The sequence below is a fragment of the Synchiropus splendidus genome, chromosome 4, assembly GCF_027744825.2.
Source record: "Synchiropus splendidus isolate RoL2022-P1 chromosome 4, RoL_Sspl_1.0, whole genome shotgun sequence".
NCBI classification, from domain to species: domain Eukaryota; kingdom Metazoa; phylum Chordata; class Actinopteri; order Syngnathiformes; family Callionymidae; genus Synchiropus; species Synchiropus splendidus.
The window spans coordinates 10,889,053-10,907,771 of NC_071337.1; the positions used below are offsets into that span (position 1 = coordinate 10,889,053).

Genomic DNA, 18,719 nt, shown 5'->3' on the forward strand with positions numbered 1-18,719 from the left:
ACATTGCAGCATGCGAACGGGGTCGTTTTCATCTCAGTTAAAAGCGCTCGTATCTCCGGGGTCCATACTCCCTTTCGCGCATCGCCATGTTTGCGAGGAGCACGTCTGCGGTCAAACCAGCCGTCATCCGAGTTTGCGTGTTGGAGCGAACCGCCCATAGCTTTGATGTGCGCTTCCATTCACATAGTTATGGTACAAGGCTTTGACGGCATCTAACACATGTACAACATGTAGTTGTACATGGGGGCGAGGGGTTGCATTATTTTTCTATTTATTATCATTATTTTTTTCAATCGTCACAAATTATATATGATTGTAAATGGTGTATCCCATATTTTCCCTTCCATAGCTGCATGTATTTGGTTCACGCGGAACCATAACTGAAATGTAATTGTATAACCGTGGAGATATAATGTGTTCTACGGACATGTATCATGAGTATTTCCTGTGGTTTTTCAGGGATAAATATTATTATTTTTTATATTTATTATGATTAATAAGTGCTATTTCGATTTAATAAAATGGAAAGAATCGTAATCCAACGACTAATCTTAAAAAAAAAAAAACAAATGCATAACTCTAATAAAACATAGAAGTCACTGCATTCATACTATTATTATTTTGAATCTGATGGTTTAATATACATTTTAAATGAAAACGGAGGTAAGAATTGGAAAATGTAGGGAAAGTGTTTTGTTTTTGTTTTTCGTTTTTGCAACCGGAAGTATCTGTATGAAATCAGAGGAAGTGGTGAACTTGGAGCGCAACTGGGCACATTGGTACCGTAACTTGCACTGTACGAGCGCATTAGAAAATCATGAGTTCTTGAACCACGCAAACGGGAGTGACGGACGGGTTTGACCGCAGTTATGAGTCCTGTTTGACGGCGAGTGTGAGGATAGTGCTGACGCATGAACTCACCCGATTCCTCTGGAATGTCGCGTATTTAATTTACAGTTGTGAATCAGTACGTTACAATGGATCACCACTGAATTAATTTCTCCAGGGAGCTCAACTTACTTGATCAGTTTAATTCAACAAAATCCTAAAATCTTACGGAGCCATAACAATTTTTTTTTTTCATTACAACGTGACGCGTTACAACGCAGCGATGTGATCATAACTAGCCACGTGACAACCTCCTTTATACGCCTTTTAAATTACCTATTTTTATATGAGCACTGTATTATCAGTACATGAGATTATGTGAGTCTTTTAATATCGATGTTTTGTTCGTGAAATCTCAAAGGTATGTCATAAAACTAAACTATTGGAGTTACAGTGTTGTGATTATTTTTGCTGAGCTAAGCAAAAAAAAAATGTCCACTAGAGGTCCCTATCTGCGCATAATTAACTTTTCTAATATAGAAAAAAAAAATCATTTTTCCGTTTATAAACGTTTTTCAATATGGAGATACTTCATTCCCGTCTGTGTCCCACTGCACCTGTGAAATGAAAAAAAGAAAGAAAGCGATAGAATCATTCCGAGCCGATGTTGAACAGTCGAACCACCTCTATCACTCCATTGCTGTGAGTGACGCTCCACTTGTGTGACACTGCAGGGTGCAGTTCAAACGGGTCTTGTGTGGCCTGCGAGCTTAGGCACACAGTGATTAACCTGAATTGTGTCATGAGCAAACATATTCAGAATGTCCTATAAAACAGCCCAAGGGGTTTTCTTTTCTCAGACATCTAGGTCTGAGTGTCTTTAACATTTCTCTATGGAGATAAATCACACTGTTTTGCATCATTTACCATCTAAATTTGACTAAAATTTACGCTCAAACACTTTCAAAAGGACGGGACACAACTGATCTATTCAGATGACTTCATCTCTCAGATGAGGAGCTTTTTATTTTATTTTACTTTTTTCAAAGCCATCTTGAGCAAAGACAACTCAAGGCCTGTGAGTGTCATTCACATGGAATATAGCCTTACTTCATCTGTAATAATCCAGTGTTGATGTGAGGTGGAGCAACTCACTCCGTTCAAGTCCCATGATGTACTCCAACAGTTAGCAGGAAGCAAAGTTATTAAGTCTCGAGTATTGGTCCAATATGAGACTAGAGTACTCGTACTCAAAGAATGGCCACAGATACCACGAAACGGATACCACTTTACACCAGGGCACAGCTTTTGAATGTCAGTTTATGACATTTTTGTAAAAATTGTGTTTGTACTGCAGTGAAACGTGTGATAGTCATCCATGTACAAGAAAAATATACTGAGGAAAGTTGTTCAAATAACTTTATATATGGGAAAAAAAAGTCTCAAAGTAACTTTGTGTGTAATGGCGCAAGTACGCCGTATCGTTGAATACTCAAATGCAAGTAAAAAAAAAAATGGTATCAGTGAATCCCTCATCAATATATATTTATTTTAGGGGTGGGATTCGATTAAAAAAACAATCTAGTTAATAAGAGAATTTGTGATAAATTAATCTCAATTAATCGCTGTTTAATGGTATAAGAATATTTGCCACAAGAAGCCACGTTTTTCAATTTGAATGAATGTGGTATATTACTGAATCAAATGATGGACCCATACATACATGTAAACAACAAAACATTGTTTGTTTTGCATCAGTTTGACAATAGCACAATAAATCACGATGGTGACTATATTCAAGTTTTTATATCACCTTATTTAAACTAAAGCTCTCTTAATGTCTTGAAAATATTTGTATAAGAAAAGCACATCTACTCTTAACACAATGTCATTCCACCATTGAAGAAATCCCTTCCCAATCCAGTTTAACAGAAGAGGATGGCAGGAGACATTCCCATGCCAGAGTGCAGATTCTCCAGCCGTCTCTGACCATTTGGACCTCAGCTCGCAACTTACTGTTCAAAGAAAATATGAATATCAAGATCGAATTATTAACCATAAAGACCTTTTTGTTCTGGGATTCAGTGATTTTTGTCTTTCATTTAGGATTGGTTGTTGTGTGGTTGTGCCAGGATGCCCATCCTGTGGTGGCATGATGACACAATTAGAGGTGACACTGGCTAAATGTTTGCAGATGAGGAGCTGCAATATCTAATCACCCAAGTAACAAGGGTCACCAGGGTGGGCCAGCGGGGCAACTAGCCCAAGGCACCGCGTGGCTTTTTAATGGGAAATATATTAACTGCCAAACTGGCTGGCATGAACGTGTGTGTGCTGACCACTGTTGCCGAAGGGAGAAGTGTGTTCGACTCTGGCCAACTCTGCTTAGCACAACCTTTCTCCCCCCTGACCTCTGAATAATCCAGGCAGTCACCGTCCAGGTGGGGGAGGAGAGGGGTCACTTCCTGGTGCACAACAACTCTGTCATTCTACTTGTGTGTGCACATTCTTGACTCTTGCAGTCTCGTGCACGCAACTCATGATTGATGGTTTATGGACCCTTCAAATTGCGTAGGTAGAGCCTATGCTTATTTTAAAATATGTTTCTCTCTGATTAAATTAAAACTTCATATTGAATATTTGCCTGTTGTCTTTCAAAATTCTGTTTTGCTCTTTAATCTTTCCTTGTAGGACCTTTTTTTTCCCTATTTTTTCAATTCTTCGTCAAGTAAAAATTGAAATAACTCCTGGAAAAAATCTGACAGAGCTGAACAATTTAATATTCTGAGCTGGACAGAGTCAAATATCTTGGACAGGTTCTTCTCTTTTTTTCAATTTCTACAGGAAGAGTGTGGGATTCTTTGGGCAGGATTACTGCTGGCCTGCAGGGATTTGAGCATTAGGGGTCCTGGTTGCCACTCCTCCCTTTTACGGTAGGACGTTGCTCACTTTGAGATAACACAGGTAGTCGAGTCTCTCGCCCCCTTGACTGTTACTCTCAGGAGAGGCAGAAATAAAAACAGTGGATGGAGAGAGTAAGATGTGGGGAAGAGAAAGAAAATACAGAGAAGGGAAAACAGTGCATTTTTGAAATGAGGAATAATTTGTCTTCGCTGACATGATGATGCACAGGACCACTTCCTGCGGCTCAGGTTTCGCTGTGTGTGTGAGTGTTAAAGGGGGAGGGTCCACTTCCTGCTGTGACTCAAGAGTGGGGCCTCATATTCGTGGAAAAGTAGGAGAGAAGTTGAAACTAAGTTAAAATCTTATATAATGGAAGTTTCTTCGCTTCTTTCAACTGACAACAAATACCATGTCAGGAAGCTGATTCATATTTATGTTAGCTTGAGAAAATCTTGAGTGGAATGACTCAAAGTGACCTCCACTGAGTAATATAAACTCTTTTAAGATAAACTCCCTCCTAAACTAGGCTTTGATATTCTCCGCCACTAATCTTCAAATTTATAGTAATATAGTGGGAAATAGGGATGAAGAGAAAGTTGTTTGTGCTGTCTTTATTTATTCGTTTATTTTAACATTTTAAATAGTTCAAATATAAATAAAATAAAATGGTAATTGTAATACAAATAATTCCAAAATCATTTAAAAAGATTTTTAATGAATAAACAATTTAAAAAATAGATAAAAAGAGCTTGCTGGAATGAAAAATGGGCAAAACAGTAATTTTTGATTTTAGTTTCAATAAAATTGTTTGGCATTAATTTGATTATGAAAGCTTATTGAAACTGTTTCAAAATTACATAACATTCCCGACCAATTTGGTCTGAATAGCAAATTAATTAATATGATACTAAACAGAAAAAAGAAAACAAGGATTTCCCATAAAAAGAGACCGTTTTCATTTCAATAATGCCATTTAAAAATGAATAAAGTACTAATTTTAGACTTTTTTTTATTAAGCTATTGAGTGAATTTTGTGAGTGGGGGGAGATATGTCTTCTTTTTTTCATTTTATGGATGAATACAATCTTATTAGGGGAAAATATATACATATGTTGGGGAAAACTGTAAAAGGGCATCATGTTTTGATGTGATATAAACAGACAGATCTTAGCCATGAAAGCTCACAAATGTTCAATGTACAATTTAAAATCTGACTTGCTGAGCTGGAATAACCTCGGCCCATAAGTTGACACAAACCAGTCTTCTTCAGTCAGACCCTATGATAACCTTGAAACCTGTTTCAGAATATTTATAAATATTGTGGACTGGGTTTAAACACCTACAGTGGACCTCAATCACAGTCCACACTTTCTGCCTTGTAATATTCCAAAATTATATTTGCAAGTGGGAGCAGTTTTTGGCCCGCTGGCAAATCTTGATTGTTTTTTTTTTTGTTTTTTTTTTTTGTCCATGTATCACCACTGTACCATTTTTAGAATACAAAAATGGAGCACATTCGGACATTACATGTTTCTAAAGACAAGAAATGGTTCCAGAAGAAGACAAACATCGACTGTATGTTTCAGAGTTAAGTTATACCAGTTATTGAAGTGCTTTGAGTGAGTATTTGTTTGTCTTCTCATTCTAAACTATCTTTCCCCAGGGTCACTGCCTCCACCTGAAGAGGCCTCTTTCAGAAACAACAAGACTCCAACAAGTGATGTGTTGCTAACTCATCTTATATAATGTTCATTACATTTTCTGAATGTGTCTAATGGGTCGTCGTGTGTTAAAGTTAGCGTGTGTGGCCTCTCCGTCAGCTCTAAACCAAACAACTCTGTTCCGACATTTTGCCTCTCCGCCCTTCAAATACAAGTCAGTGTTTAATAATTGATATCCCCAGTGAGCTTTTCCTAATAACTCATGTTTGTCTTGAAGTTGTGGTCTCTGCAATCTGCCACAGAAATGTCCGACCCTCAGCACTGCTTAACTACCTTTCACTCCAAAGTTTTTTTTTTTTCTAATCCTGCGAGCCTTTCTTCACATGAGGTTGTTAAAGGGAGTCTGCAGAGAGCACTGCGGCTGCTGCAGCGGACACGTTCACTTTACACCGTAACTGTAATGAGCTCCAGATGATGTCGATATTTTTAACTCTCCCATGGTCACATAGATACACTGTGACCTCTCTTTACAGTCAGGTGTTTATATATTTATTCAGTTACTCTGGGCATTAATGACAGCCAAAGTGTATCTACTGTAAGTGGCAAAACTCCGACTTACATTAAAGGTACGGTATGTATTTTCCTTCCTGGCTATATTTTTTTTCCTATTGCTTTAGTCCCCTTCACACCTTTACTACACACATGAACTACATGATCTAACTCAAAAATAATTTGAATCACCAGTGGTTCGTGCACTGCTGTATAAACATTGTCCAGTGATTTTGAGTGACAAAAAAAACTGTTTAAAATGACTGGCTGGTGATCCAATGCCATTCCTTCTGCTTTCCATGAGGCCAAGTTCACATGTAGCCAGGCATCTGGCACACCATGTAATGTTTAAGGAAATCTACATTTTTGGCTCTCAGCCTTTCATGTAAACAAGGTTGAACAGATGAATGTCTATCTAGTGACGTGTAAACAGGTATCAGTCACACTTAGTTAATAGGGAGTCTAAGTCTCCGCTCCTTCCGGTCGAACCATGGAACATATGATCGGGGAAAAAAATGAAGAACAAAGTTATTTTCTGCTCCACTTTGCCCACATGCCCTGGATCACACATGTGCCATACCTCAAAAATGAATTAAATGATAAATAATGACGTGTATTTCAACTACTTTTGTCATGTAATTTATGATTTATTTGCTCGTGAAAACACCTAATTATTTGGACTACAAAACAATTATGTATGACGTCACGGCAGAATATGACTGCTCCAGCCCTGACGCAGGTGCGAAAGGTACTAACCTATCCATGGTAGAAGATAGCAAACATTAGCTGACATGGTTAAACACAAACAAACAAAACAAACGTGGCCATGTAGAGTTTGTCCCGCATGCTGGCTCTCACTCGACCAACTATGGAGTGAGAGACTGCGACAAGCATTGTAGTTCACTACTACGTATCACACAAAACCTAAAGTAACTTTCGATGCCAGTCAAAAAGCTGTGCTCTCACAACATTAAAATGTATCTTTCAAATTCGCATCACATGTGCGATCTATGACGTATTTCAAGCTAGATCAGAAAATATCTCTCCATTGACTCTTGTTCATATTTTTTGTAAACCATATCTCCCATGAGGTGGAAGCAGACGGGCGTGACTTAGGCTCCCCATGGATGCTATGCAAGTTTGGAGGTGTGGCCTCAGGGAAACCTCAGAAGGAAGACAGTTAAAATTGAAATAGCAGTTTGTTCATTTTCATGATCACCCAGCCATCTTTGTCAGCAGGTACGGAGACATGCATCACATTAAAGTGAGCAAACAGTTCAACAACTCAGACAATAAACTTGTAGTTCAGGTGTAGTGTTATAAGCCTTTTCACACAGCTCTCATGTATTAGCTCCTGAAATGCCAAGAAATCATATGACTATCATGTGACATTTTCATGCGCTTATGCTGAAACACATTGTAGCTTTTATACTGAGTCATGTCCGCTACCCACATTGTAAGAATCCAGGAATTTCCCTGTTACTTATTCATGCTCAAAACACAGTACAATCACGTTCTTTCTTTCTCTCACACTAACTCATTAGAATGAGTTCTCTTTCTTTTAGTCATCGAAGGTTTTTGGGCGAACCCACATCATCCAGTCTCCATTTACATGTTTCAAAGAACGAGAATAAATAAATAGACTCGCCCACAAGACTTGGGGAAAACAAGCTCAACTCATAAAAACACACTGTCACCACCTTAATATTTGCGAAAGGGGCCGTCAGAGAGAATGTTCTATTATTAAACTCTTTATAGGACATGAGAATAACACACCCACGCACTGATTCGTGAGCCAGAAAAATGCTGGCCAGAGACAATCACGGCAGAGTTTCAGCCCCAACAAATTCATCGCAGCAAGCCTTTTCCGGCTGCGTCCTTGAACTTCCAGGGGAATTTGTGTGAAAACCGACCTCCTCATTAAAGGCTATGCTGTAACATACAAAAACATTAAAGACAGTTGGCAAACTTGCGTCTTTTTTGGCTTGTGAAGTGCAAGCCAATGCCTTTACTTCAAGACAAAACTAAAATATTTGGCCGGCCCATAGATCTACACGAGCCAACAGAAATTATGTTTACAGTCGAGGAAAGGAAGATTTTCTTTCACTCAGTCAATGAATGATTTAAGTCCTTGTGAATCGCCCTGACTAGGTGTTGGAAGAGAATGTCAATGTGAACACAATGGCAATATCAAGCCTTCAGATATAAAGTCAAAATACTGTTGTTATTATACTGTAAAGTGCACAAGCAGCCAACCATTTATGGAGAGAGGAATAGTGCGGTTGAACTAGTAATTCTGTCGTCCTGAGCGACACTTTTGAACCTGTCCACAAGAAGGATCCATTGTCAACAAATATCAAATAATGTATGGCATCAACACCATTGTTGGTAGCATGTGAGATGGTAACAAAAATATTTATTTATTCCTGTCTGTAACTATGACGAAGGCAGTGTTATAGCATGACAGGGAGGTCATCACTGTACGGCTTGAGTCCGGGACCAAATCAGATGCTATTCACACAAGAGACATACTCTTTGCTGACATCAGGAAAAACATTTTAATAGAGAAAATAAACTTTAAAGAGGAGCAATGCCGCAGCTAGAGAGAACATGCACCGCATTTGGCAGATAGAAAGAAAACTTGGAACTGTTGTATACACAGGGAAGAAGAAGGGCAGAAGTGGACCACCTCAAAGATAATAATGATGGTGGGCGAAAGAATGAAGGTGGGGGAAAGAAACAGAAAGACCACCCCGCAGTAAACACCAGAGACGTCCATGGTTTTCATCGCCAGCTTTCTCTCAGCCCTCGCTCCCCTCGGACCAACACTGAGGCACCGCTGCTGCCAAGTCATCCCTCATTCCAACATAATACGTGTTTGAGTGTGCAGGACCTGCGTGTTCCTGCGCTCTCTCCACATGAAGTACAGAACGAGGTGGCGAAGCCACACTTGTACGGATAACGCTACGTTTCACCAGACAATAAGGCCAGTCTTCTTTATAGTTTTTCCACACTGACACTCCAGATTTGTGCGTGATAAGAGGCCAGTGTGGTTTAAGAAGGTAAACATGGAAAAAACCCCTTAACCTCCATCAACAGACCCCCTGAAGTTCCATATCTTCACCAAGAATTAGACATTCAAGCATCCACAATCCAATAAGGGGACTTTGCAGGGCACAGGTAATTAAGTTAGGAGAAAGGGCCTATGTGTTGGAATGAGCCAAGTTGCTCTTTGATAAAGCGTGTATGTTTATATTCCTAAAGCGGGGCCACAGTGATATTGTCTGGTATGTGGGGAGTTATAAGAAGCTTGTGCTTAACTCAATCTGCAAGACAAACAGCTCCAGGCCGGAGCGCTGAGAGGATCCCGGAAAGTTTGGTTCCCATCCTCCTGCCTCCTCTCGCCTTCTATGTTCCCTCACTTGGACGAGGTACATTTTTTAATGTGTCCACTCCGCTGTTCTTCCTGTTCCGACATCACCAATGAATGATCACATTGTGAGGGGAAGCACCTTGGCTTGTGGTCTGGCTGGGGTCACTGTATCTTGGTGACCGGGTCAATCTCTGAAGTCACAGGTCAAGAATGATGAGTGAAGTGGGCATCGTCCTCAGGGTGTGTGTGTGTGTGTATATGTATGTGTGTGGGCAGGTTTTGCTATAGTTATAAGTACCTAGCCAAGCCACCTTCCTGTGAGGACATTTTTGCCAGTCCTCTTTAGAGGGTTGAAACATCAGTAAAAGTAGTTTATTATAATTGGGTTTGAGTTTGGTCCTGTTTAAGTTTAGTCATGTGTTTTGGATGGTTAGATTTAAGGTGAGAGGCTGGGGAAAGGGTTATGTCAATGAGAGGTCCCCACAAAGATAGAGATACAGTCATGTGCATGCGTGTGTGTGTGTGTGTGTGATCCTTGTATAGCTACACTTGTGGAAACCACATAATGGAAACACACCCACTCGTGGGGACCTTTTGGGGACATTTTGCCAGTCCCCCCAAGTTTAAGCCTCAGTTTGAGGAAGTGAATACAACCTCCTGGTCAAGGACTGGAATATAACCCACGACACAAGTGACTAGTTATGCAGTTTTAAATCATGAAATTGACATCCACGTTTCTCTGTTAGAGCAGAGATAAAGTCCTGCAGACCTACACCAACGCTGGCTCAGCAGCAGATCCGCACTTAAGAGTTTGTTGTTTGTTTGTGCCTGCTATTGCAATAAAGTCCACTCAAAGTCCCCGGCAGATCAACAAGCGCCCCAGCGGCCCAGATCACAGGTGTCCAATTGGATCTTTTAAAAGAACCAAAAAAAAATCATTCATAAGTTGCTGGGCAAAACAAGATGAAATGTATTTAATTTATGAAAGACTTAACTGAAACTACAGTATTTGTCCTTCTCCTTCATAGCTTAAACTTCAGTACAGCAATGTGGGACTTGGACAAAATGACTTCCATGGCTCGCATCACGTTAAAAAATGTAGGTCAACTTGCCGGGGGGCGGGTCTTAAGTGAGTGGTAAATCATCATGGCGGGTCGGAGAGCGAATTGTATCCCTCTATCTCACTTGGGGAGTTTGTTAAAAACAGGGAAAAAAACAGACTTGGACGTCGGCGTTTCTGGGGCCATCAGAGGAGTCATTGCTATTCACTTCATTGTGTTGCTGATGAATCATAATCTGATAATCTGACCAGTAACATCACCATAAAATCTGGGCTCCAACTGCTTAATCTCAACGTCTAACCAGAGTAAATTCAGCTTTGATAGCATGTTCCTTGAATCAGTCCATGACTCTGTCACTCCGAACGTGTCCTCGCCAACAACGTGACTGTACATTGACCTGGTACGTAATTCAGCTGCTTTTATTGTTTAGCATGAGTCAGCATGTATAGTTACTCTACTGGGAGGAATAAATGTAAACAAACATGAGCAGGAAACAAAATTCCCTTGTACTTTGTTCCAATGACTCATTCTTTATTTGGTCTATCTATCCGTCCATCCCTCCATCCATCTATCCGCCCATCCCTCCATCCATCCATCCATCCATCCATCCATCCATCTATCATTCTATCTCTATCTATTCTATCTCTATTTAAATACATTACTTTACTAACATTACATTTACTATCATTTAATAACATTACTACAATACATCACTTCTTGTTCTTGGGCTTCAACCATTTCCCCTAATGTTTTGAAACGTTCTATAATCTTAAAGCAACATCGATAATATAAAGATTACACACCACAAAGTTTAATTGTTGTAATCCAATTTCACTTCTGAATAAAAAACAAAAACCCAAACCTCATCTGAAATCTGATTCTTGACGTGTTGTTATGATTGGCTTGACGATAAAATACAAGGAAGCGTTCCAAAAGCCTTGTTACAAGCGTCTCTGGAGGATCGCGTTCGGCTGGAGAAGATGACAGGGCTTTTCACAAAAGGCTCAAAAGACGTGCCACGAGCCAAAGAACATATTTACGTCTGGACTTTATCTGCTGCCGGCTTCTAGTTACAGTAACTGGGCTGCAATCAGGGATTCATTTGAGTTGAAAACGCCGTCGATAGCCATTTCTTGATTTGAGAGCGTAAATAAAAAGCGACTGCATGGGAACAAAGGTACGTAAACACAGCCATGATGAACATGCGCTGCTCCAGGTTGAGATGAAACACTTGTAATTAGCTCTAATGGGAACCAGACTTGGGCTCTCTCTGGCTGGTCTGTGCGTGTGTGTGTGTGCGTGAGTGTGTGTGTCCTCCTGTCTTTTGGTGGTTGTTAGGGTTAACGTAAAACAGGGCCTGTTTCCCTGTTATGAAAGAGCTGGAAGTGAGAGAGACAAATGAAACCGGGGGGATGAGAAAAATAGGTATTTCTGCGCTGAGATGCAACAGTTCAGTGAGGGAAAACAACGCACTCCCGATACGACACCTTTGACTAGGAGATGGCTTTAAGGATTAAGACTCCAAAGAGATAGTGATTCATGTGTTTGGGGCATCAAAGAGCCTATAAATCAGGGCTCACTCAAACCCAAGAACCAGATGCCGTCACACTGATAACAAGCCGTTACCGCGGCACGTCAAAAGCGGGCTCCTGACCCCCCGTTTTCTCGGTGGAATGCCTTTCTGTTTGGTAGGCGTGAGAAATCCTCGTAACCCATATGTGTGTGAATGTGTCTCACGTGTGCTCAGGAGCCTCAGAGGTGACATTCCTCCACGTCAGAGCCTGAAGTTTAGGATAACATGGACATGGTGATCTAAGGGTTGGGAATCTATTCCTCTCTACAGGCTAATGGCTTTACCTTCCGCATGCAAGCAGCGATCCTGTCTATTGATCAGAAAAACAGTCTTTATTTTACCTCTACTACCCAATATTCCTCCTCATAGCACACATAGTAGAGCATTTGAGTTAGTAGTACATGAGATTCCTCAGCAGATAAGGTGTTTATATATATATTATATATTATTTTTTGACAGCACTTTATTCCAAAGCACATTCCTAGTTGGTCAGATCCCCACTGACCATGGCAATAAATTTGATTCTGACCATTCTGGTATAGACTACTGATCTGACATGAGAAAAAGCATAAGCCCACTGGCCCTCTGGGAGTCAATATGAAGTCATTGGTGAAGCAGGAAATGAAGTTTCAAAAACACATTGAGGCAGCCCATGTCATTTAGAATAAAAGAATAGCTTTTGTGTGACTTCAAACAACCTTTGGATTTTCATCTAAACAGATTCACTTGCTGAATGCTGCATCGCATGTTCACCCCAAATGTCCAATGTTTAGACTTCTTGCCTCGAGTGAAGATGCCTCATTATTCTGTGGTGCTCCTCATGAATGAGGCGATGATGTGAGACTTGTGTAGGAGGACAGCTCCTCTGCATTTTGAGATGGTCACCAAGATGCAGACCGCAAGATGAAGCAAAAACATTTCTGAGTGACTCTGTCCTGTCTGGTTTGTTTTGAAGTGTCTTATGAAATATTGCAGATGCATTCATACATGTATATATTCGGATATGCAACACACATCAGACAGTAAATACGTCTTTAAACTCGGATGTGCAAAAATGGCCTTTGAAGAACGTTACTTACTCTTTCCAACTCTCTGTATTTTTGGACTGATGGAGGAAATCAGAGTGCCTAGAGGAAACCCATGAAAGAAAACATTACAAACTCCACACACATCTTCCTGTGAGGTGTTTTTGATTCAGGTTATGGAAACTGCATAGAGCTGAAATCAATACTATTTTTTAGTACACGTTCCCCTTCAGGAGCACTTCATCTGAAGACCCTATTGTGTAATGCATGCAGGTGTGCTGTCATATTACAGTAGCTATCAAGATTTGACCCTTATCTCCTCATCACTCAAGGCTTGTGTCGTGGCTGCAGCAGCACCTGCAGGAGACTCCCACGCTGACCTGTCGCTGTGAGGACATGGGGGAATATCGTGCATGCCTCCCAAATCTCCCTGTTTAAACAGACCACCGGCTAATTATGGCTTTTCCAGAGCCCCACGCTCATGAAATCTTGACAGAGAAAACCTTTGGTATGAGATGTTTTCTTTCACCCCGAGGTTTAGTTTTCTGGGGATTCAGAGCCGACAAATGAAAACAAACACTTTTAATTGGCTGAAAATGTGTCAAAGGAGGATTTTTTGTTAAACTCGGGGTGGGAGGGGTTGATGGTTTATGTGCAAAATATATTTATGTTATGTTAGAGGAACACATTCAGAGAAGAACTTGAGCACAGAGAAAACATGAAAAATACACTTTTTATTCTTGAAATATTTACAAAACTCAAAATGTGCAGACTGCAAATTCCTTCAGCATCCTGTGGTATTCCCGAGAAATAAATACCCTTCATCTGAGTGGGCACACTGCTTCTTTCGAATAGTAGAAAAGAATAAATACTTCATTTACTGCAAGTCTGAGATTGTCACGGAGGAATGTGAAATGAGTTGTAGTTCTTCTCTTGCCTTTCAAAACAGTGCAGTTCCGCGGAGATGGTTTTGTTTTCACAACATTCATAGTCGCAGTGGTCTCTCTTCATATCCGTTCTGTCCTTTAAGTGCTCCCTTGCAAACATAACAGTCCCATGCAAAGGGAATGTGAAGCCCAGCAGCTGGTCAAGGCCTGAACTTGGTGTGTTCCAATCTTGAGTAGGTGGCTGCTCCGCTTGTTCGTGACGATCTGCTGGAGACAAAAGTTGAAGGTTAATCGCAGTGTAAAAGGAAAAGAGCCAAAGGTGAACGGCCCTTCCTGTAGGCAGACTAAGCAGGGACACAGGTCTCAGGGAGAGGAGGAGCATCGCCTTATAAATATAGACAATTTAACTTTTGCAATATCTAAATGTACTTGTGTTTATGTATGGGTCAGATCACAATATTAAAGTTTGACATGTAAGTACTAACATATTCTGTACGTGTTACTTTTAAGAAGAATACATTAATGAAAAACCCTCAATAAAAGAATAAAAACTTGAAGAATTATTGGTGAAAATGCAATCCTGACTGATACGGTCCTTTAGTATCCTAAATAATATAATAAATGAGGTACAATATTTGAATGTTTAAAACTACTTTGGGGTTAGCTGTGGTTGTGAGGCAGCTCAGAGTCTTGGGCTGCCGTGTCACAGAATAAAGAAGTTGACTCGATTACAGATCCATTCAGAATTTCAAAATGGGACGGTTACGCCTCCTCCGCTGGCAAAGGAGGGATAGAACACACACCAACTCTCATTGGCTGTCCATGTGTCCACCCCATCGTCGTCGGTTTATATTGAAATTATTAAATAATTATCATCGTGAATGGATAATAAAAGTGTGGCTCCTCTTATTCAGGAGCATTAATGTAGTTGTGTAACTGTGACCCAGACTTTGGATTCAACAGGACATCTGCTTCATTTGAGCTTGTTTTGTTGATAACTTGAAATGAAGACCACGATACATACCGTGATGGATCATCGGGACCAGCCCTGCTAGTGGGATGTCGTGGATAAGGACCAGGCGCCCCCCATCCTCCACACGGAGAACGCGTAACTCAGGCGTTCGTGCGCCACGTAGCTGCAACTGGCTCCTTTGGCGTCCAGCTCGTCACTTTGCAGAACTTGGCACAGGAAGTCAATGTATCTGGCCGCCAGCTTGAGCGTCTGGATCTTGCTGAGCTTGTCTGACGGCAGAGTGGGGATGATCTTCCGCAAGGACGTGAAGGCTTCGTTGAGCGACTGCGTCCGCTGGCGCTCGCGGATGTTGGCCATGACGCGCTGGGTCTGCAGGTCTTCGATGGAGCGCGTCGGGCTGCTGCTGGCTTCGCTGCCGCCGCTCCCTGCGCTCCCTCCGCCCACGTCACAGCTTTTTCGGCGCGTCTTTTTCACCAAACTCGATCGCTCCGCTTCCACCTCCTCGTCTTCGTCCACGGTCGAGGCTCGGCGCGTTGCGCGTCGCTTCCTCGCGCCTCTGCGCGGCACTAGACGCTCAGTCTCCTCCTCGCTGTTCCCAGCACTGTCCATCGGGGAGGAGTCCTCTTCTCGCATTGTCTTGTCCCGAACCAGTCACCTCCTGACCCGAGTCCCAGTGACTTGGTGAGGCCTACAACATCAGTGAAAATACTTGAGCTGAGAATCAAGGCTGGTTTTTTAGATAAATCTGGTGCGTCACGAAGAAGCCGGAGGTGTTCGCCAGACTGGGAGGACCGGGGCTCTTATATCGTATAGCGGGGCAGGAGGATTTTGGGGAGAGCTGTGATTGGGAGAGGAGGGGTGTAACTTAATACCCAAAATGAAGGAACTATAATATCAGGGCTTGAGTAAGGGCGTGCACAGTTATGTCAGCATGTGATGAACGATTGAACAAACATTTCATTCTGGGCCAAAAACAATCCACAACCACCAACTATACATTAAAAAACTATTAGATGGATAAAAATATCCTTTAATCTTCTCAGTTATTGTCAACTTTGAGTTTTATTAACAACAATACACGCCATAAAACGAAATTAATGTTTTTTTAATTCACTATTAAAAGGTTTTATTATTGTTTTACTTTTTCAGTCTTTTCATAGTGTTGTTATTTTTCCTCTATTTCGTCCAATTTACTCCTTTATTCTCTCTCTCGCCACTGCTCCAGTCTAGACCGGTGGCGCTGAGCGCCGCAGACCTGGAGCCCAGGATTCCGTCACAGCTGGAGGCCGCTCTCTCCTCGTAACCAGAGCGGTGTGTTTATTTTCCCGTCAGCGGCCTCGCGTCGAGGTATGTGCCTAAATGGGTCTGACCCCCGCAGGGATGTCGACACCGAGGCTCAGGTTAAAAGACGGGCCGTCCCAGGGCGGGATCCTGCGCGCAGCAGGGTCGCTGAGGCGGTGCAGGGCTGAAGGCAAACATTGATGGCTTCGACGGAAGCAAATGTTATATTGAAGCCTGTTGTGAGAGATGCCATCGAGATTGGAGGGACGTCGTGGGGAGACCTAATCTGGATGAGAGGGGCTTCACCTGGTGGTCCTCCATCAGCACCTGGGTGCGAGAGATAATCTCATGCTGAAGGTAGATTGGTTGCTCAGATGATTGGCGGAGCTTTTGCTGATGAAAAAATGCACTTCTCCTTTTTTGTTGACTTTAAACCCCCACACACGATACGGACCCGAACACTTGCGAAAAGTAACGAGCAGTGGAAAAAGTCGTTCCGCGGGATGCGAGTTCATTAAGTGTCAATCGTGTTTAGTCACACGTTATTTTAATATATTGTATTAATATTGATCTATTTAATGATTTATTTCTCAAGGAGTTTTTTAAGTGGGTGTAGGAATCGATAACTACAACAACCACAAAAAGAAATCGCATTAAAGTGATAAACTAGATGTATTCATTTGTTCTTTAATTCATAATATTGCACGTTTAAAAAACATACATATTTACATTACATATTTATTTCTATTTTAAATGATGTTTCTCAGCTATCAAAAGAATGCACTTAATCACTGACTTCATTATTTTAAGGTGTTCTTGCATGGTTTACCCCCCATACTATGCATTTTAATAACATTAGGGAAAACTTGCTTTTGTGATAAACCCAAACCTAACCCACTTAACAGTCCTGCATTTGATGGGGGTCGTATATTCTGATAAATAATATTAATAAAATGGCTTGTTTGTTATTGAAAACTGAACCAATGTAAATCAGGTTGTATTTAAATTCCTCCATATTTTTTTCCGTAAAGTGCATTTTTAAATAATGACATTTTGATTGAGGCGTTGTGTGTGTGTATATATATATAAATCGCAGTTGTTCAATCTGTTTCAGGTCCATAATTTTGGCTTGATTTCTGTACATAAGGAGATCATAACAATACCCTAATGTCATGCCAATTGAAGACAATATCATCGATGTCTGACTATCACTCTTCATTCAGTAGTAAAGCATCCGCTGAGATGCATTTTTAAGAGGACGCATGCAAATCAGGACTCAGTACCTGCTCAGGTGTACCTCTCTGTCGCTCTCCATGGTGCTGACCAACACCTCCAGCAGGTGTGATTCAGACAGGAGGATTCAAACTATTACTGCTCACATTATATTCCACCTTAGATAAGTTACATGTAAGGCGGAATTTAATTCTGGAAGTCTAAAACTCTATAGTGCATTTTCCCTTCTCAATAATAAACGGTTTTATTTGATAAATTTTCCATCACTGCATTTAATGAATAGTGTTTACTGATATTGAATATTCATCATTATTAAAACAACTTCCATTTAATTTTCATAAAAGTAGCAAAACATTGGAAGAGAATGGACTTACAAATGTATAATTTAATTTAAACAGTCGACTACATTCTTCTACAGTAGATGGATGGAAACAAGTGTTGAATCCGTCACCAGTTTAGCAGCTCTGTCACAGATCTTTTACTCATTTGATGAAGAGCCTGGCGGGAAGAAGCTCAAGTGGTCTCCAGCAGGTCCCTCATGAAGGAGATGTAGATGATGGCCAGTCTGAGAGTCTCAATCCGTGACAGTCTCTTCTCGTAGGCAAATGTAGGCACCTTCCTTCGCAGCTCATCGAATGCCTCATTCAGACTGAACATCCTTTTCCGCTCCCGGACGTTGGCCGCTTGTCTCTGGACCATGTTGATGACTCGGCGCCGCTTGCTCTTGGACTGACGACTGCGGGTGCAGCACTGGGACGGACTCACCACGGTGGGTGGTCGCACTCGGACCAGACCGGGCGTCCTGGCATCACCTTTGTGAGGAAACTCCATCAGGTTCACATCAGTGACAAAGTCCATGTAGTCCACCAAGTCCATCGTCCGTTCAGACCCTTTCTGCCCGGTCCACTACGCTCAAGAAGTTTGGGCGCAGCAAAGCATTTCAACAAGGAAAATCCTGCTTTCCTGGAATCCGGACCGGCCACACCAGGGTGAGATCCTTTTTGGCCCAAGTCCAATGTCCCCTCCAGCTGTTTTAATAACCCACCTCACAGCACCTCATCTTTCACAGCCCCTCTAGCCTTAAATTGAGTCAATTTCCTCCATCGCTTCAGTGTTAAGTGGGTTGAAGTGTTGGACCCAGCAAGGCAGGAGTCCAAATGAGCCGCTGTCCTCCTGGACGCTCTTAATGAGCTTCTGGAGGGCCGAGGCTCTTGACAGAGGGTCATCCAGTCCTGTTTGCACTTTCCCCTCCGCTTGTGAGGCTAAATAATGGCACTTTTATCACTTAAACAGGCCAGGAGAAAACCAAATAGGACATTCCCCGACAGTCACTGTCCACCTCCAGCTTTTCTATTGCAAATTAAAGCAAAT

The 18,719-nt window shown here is 41.5% G+C and overlaps 2 protein-coding genes across 3 annotated transcripts; both read right to left on the reverse strand.

Annotated features, from left to right (window-relative positions):
- Positions 1–13,752: 13,752 nt before the first annotated feature.
- On the reverse strand, positions 13,753–15,580 carry twist1a (twist family bHLH transcription factor 1a). 2 transcript variants are annotated; one of them, XM_053862962.1, is made up of 2 exons: positions 14,886–15,580; positions 13,753–14,125 (listed from the first exon to the last, which is right to left on the reverse strand). In XM_053862962.1, exon 1 carries the CDS (start codon positions 15,465–15,467, stop codon positions 14,913–14,915), a length of 555 nt encoding a protein of 184 aa, XP_053718937.1. In that variant the 5' UTR covers positions 15,468–15,580; the 3' UTR covers positions 13,753–14,125; positions 14,886–14,912. The 2 variants fall into 2 exon arrangements, with proteins under 2 accessions (XP_053718937.1, XP_053718938.1); XM_053862963.1 differs by having other exon boundaries at positions 13,753–14,128.
- Positions 15,581–17,766: 2,186 nt separating this feature from the next.
- LOC128757897 (fer3-like protein) lies at positions 17,767–18,235 on the reverse strand. The gene has a single exon (XM_053863520.1). It carries the CDS (start codon positions 18,222–18,224, stop codon positions 17,862–17,864), a length of 363 nt encoding a protein of 120 aa, XP_053719495.1. The 5' UTR covers positions 18,225–18,235; the 3' UTR covers positions 17,767–17,861.
- Positions 18,236–18,719: the final 484 nt, after the last annotated feature.